Source organism: Nannochloropsis gaditana (assembly GCF_000240725.1).
Source record: "Nannochloropsis gaditana CCMP526 unplaced genomic scaffold scaffold091, whole genome shotgun sequence".
Taxonomy (NCBI): domain Eukaryota; class Eustigmatophyceae; order Eustigmatales; family Monodopsidaceae; genus Microchloropsis; species Microchloropsis gaditana.
Genome location: NW_005803862.1, coordinates 28225 through 30148, shown reverse-complemented (window position 1 = coordinate 30148; position 1924 = coordinate 28225). Strand labels below are relative to the sequence as shown.

At 57.5% G+C, this 1924-nt stretch overlaps 1 protein-coding gene across 1 annotated transcript in view; it reads right to left on the bottom strand.

Moving 5' to 3' along the window:
• Positions 1-1254: 1254 nt before the first annotated feature.
• NGA_0516500 (uncharacterized protein) overlaps positions 1255-1924 on the bottom strand; it is a gene marked incomplete at both ends in the record, with an annotated part of 1332 nt that continues 662 nt past the window's right edge. The window contains one exon of the mRNA XM_005855815.1: positions 1255-1924. This exon is cut by the window's right edge and continues 370 nt beyond it. Within this exon, the coding sequence (XP_005855877.1) occupies positions 1255-1924 (670 nt within the window).

The following is a 1924-nucleotide window of genomic DNA, read 5'->3' as shown; positions in this document are numbered from 1 at the left end:
CAAACCCCCCCTTTCCTCCCGTAGGCTTGCCCTGGTAGTCTACCTGACGCATCCTCACTTCCGTGGGGTCGTGCACCTGAAAAAGGTGGTCAGCAAGATGGGGCGGGCGCTGACGAGCAAATTTGAGTAAGAGACAGCGGGGGAGGGAGAGGAGGGCACATGTGTATTTGAAGTTCGAAAGTGGCAGGATGGGAAAAAACGAAGCGAAAAGACTGCGTCATGTCCTACTAAAGAGGTGTACAGCGGGAGGCCTTTGTGTTTTGGAAGCGTTCTCGGTCATTGGAAGGCTAGAATTCGGGGTGGTGGCAAATGGAGGAAGGGCGGTTGAGCGCGGCTGTTCCTTGCCTCTTGATTTTGCAGGTTCCTTGTTGAGAAAGTTGTCAAGTTTCGCGAAGCGGGCGAAGAGCATGAAGAAGGAGGAGAGAAGGAGCATCAGGGATGGAAAAAGAAGGGAAAAATCGGACACGAAAAAGAAAAGCGCTATTTATAAAGTTGATGACCTGATGGCTGGCTGGGCGGGCGAGCAAGGAGATGAGTGTGGCCCCACTTCCGGACCCAGGACCTGTTATTTTTTGGGATTTCTTTTCCCATCGTGTCCCGTGCGGTACTGGAAAATTGGATACGAAAGGTGTGGACGCTCTGGAGGGTGTCATGGGTAGTGTGGGAGACACTCGTTTCAAAGTTGAATCTGCGCGCTCTGCCCTCTGTTTGCTCGTTGCAAAGAGGGAACGGGGATCGAGTTACAGGCTGTGTGGCAGCGTCACATGGCCTCACTTCCCTCTTGTGCCAGTCAGTGCAACGCATTTTTCAAGACAATTGCTCGCGCACCTCCTCTCCCTTGTGTGTTTTGCTTTCTGCCGTTAGTCAATCTCATATTTCAAATGCCACTGTATAATACATGCACACTTTCCAAGCAGACCCCTTACTGTTTATGCCTCTCCCTTTCCGCCCTCCATTCGTTATTACACGCTGCTAGCAGCACCACCGAATCTCCCTTACATCCCTCTCACGACTGTCTCCACCCCCTTTTCTTCATCCGGAAACGCCCACCAATCGTTTCCCCTGCCGTCGTTCAGTCCTGGCCTCATTCCTCCCCTCCCCTCTCCAATCCGTTTTCACTCTATCCCCTCCCTTCAAGAGCCTTTCCTCGGACTCCTTCGATCTTACTGCCCTGAAGCTTACTCTTTATTCTTGAACCCCTCCTGTCTCCTCTCTCCCTTCTCTCTCTCTCCTTCCCTCCGGCCATTCCTATCCTCAATCTCTTTCCTGCCGCCCTTCTTCCCCTTCTCTTTCCAGGGAGCGTCCCCGCCGTCGGGGCTTGGCCGGCGAGGACGCCGGGGGCGGAAGGCGCGGAGGGGAAAGGGAAGAAGATCGATTGCCTGGAGAGGGGATGGGGGCCGTGGGGTCCACCGGCGGGGTGGTGACGCCTGCAGCCGTGGGAACGGCCGTGGCTTTCGTCCGGAAAATGCTGGTGAAAACGGGTCGCTTCCTGAGGGCGGCGACGAAGGAGGGAGAGCTCCGTCCCCCTCCTTCCCTTCCTCCTCTCCCTACCTCCAAGGTGCCCGCTTCGCCTTCCTTCGCCACGGCCTCCGCGTCTTCAGCCCCCTTCTCCTCGCCCGTTGCTTCTCCCAGTCCCAACGCCGACGGGAACGCCGCTCCTCCTCTTTCCCCTCCCCCTCCTTCCCTTCCCCCTTCTCCCTCCTCATTTTCTTCGCTCCTCCCCTTCCCTTCTTCCCTTTGGCTCCCGTCCAGGACCTCCTCTTCTCCCTCGTCCTGGTCTCCTCGTCCGGCCTTTCTCGAGCCTTCTCCCCTCCCTCCCTCCCCGCCTCCTCCTGCGAGGGAAGGAGGGAGGGCTTGAGGAGAGGCCACCTCCGTCGAGTTTCGGATCGGCGCCTCTGACGCCGCCGCCTCGGGTAGCGCTGCA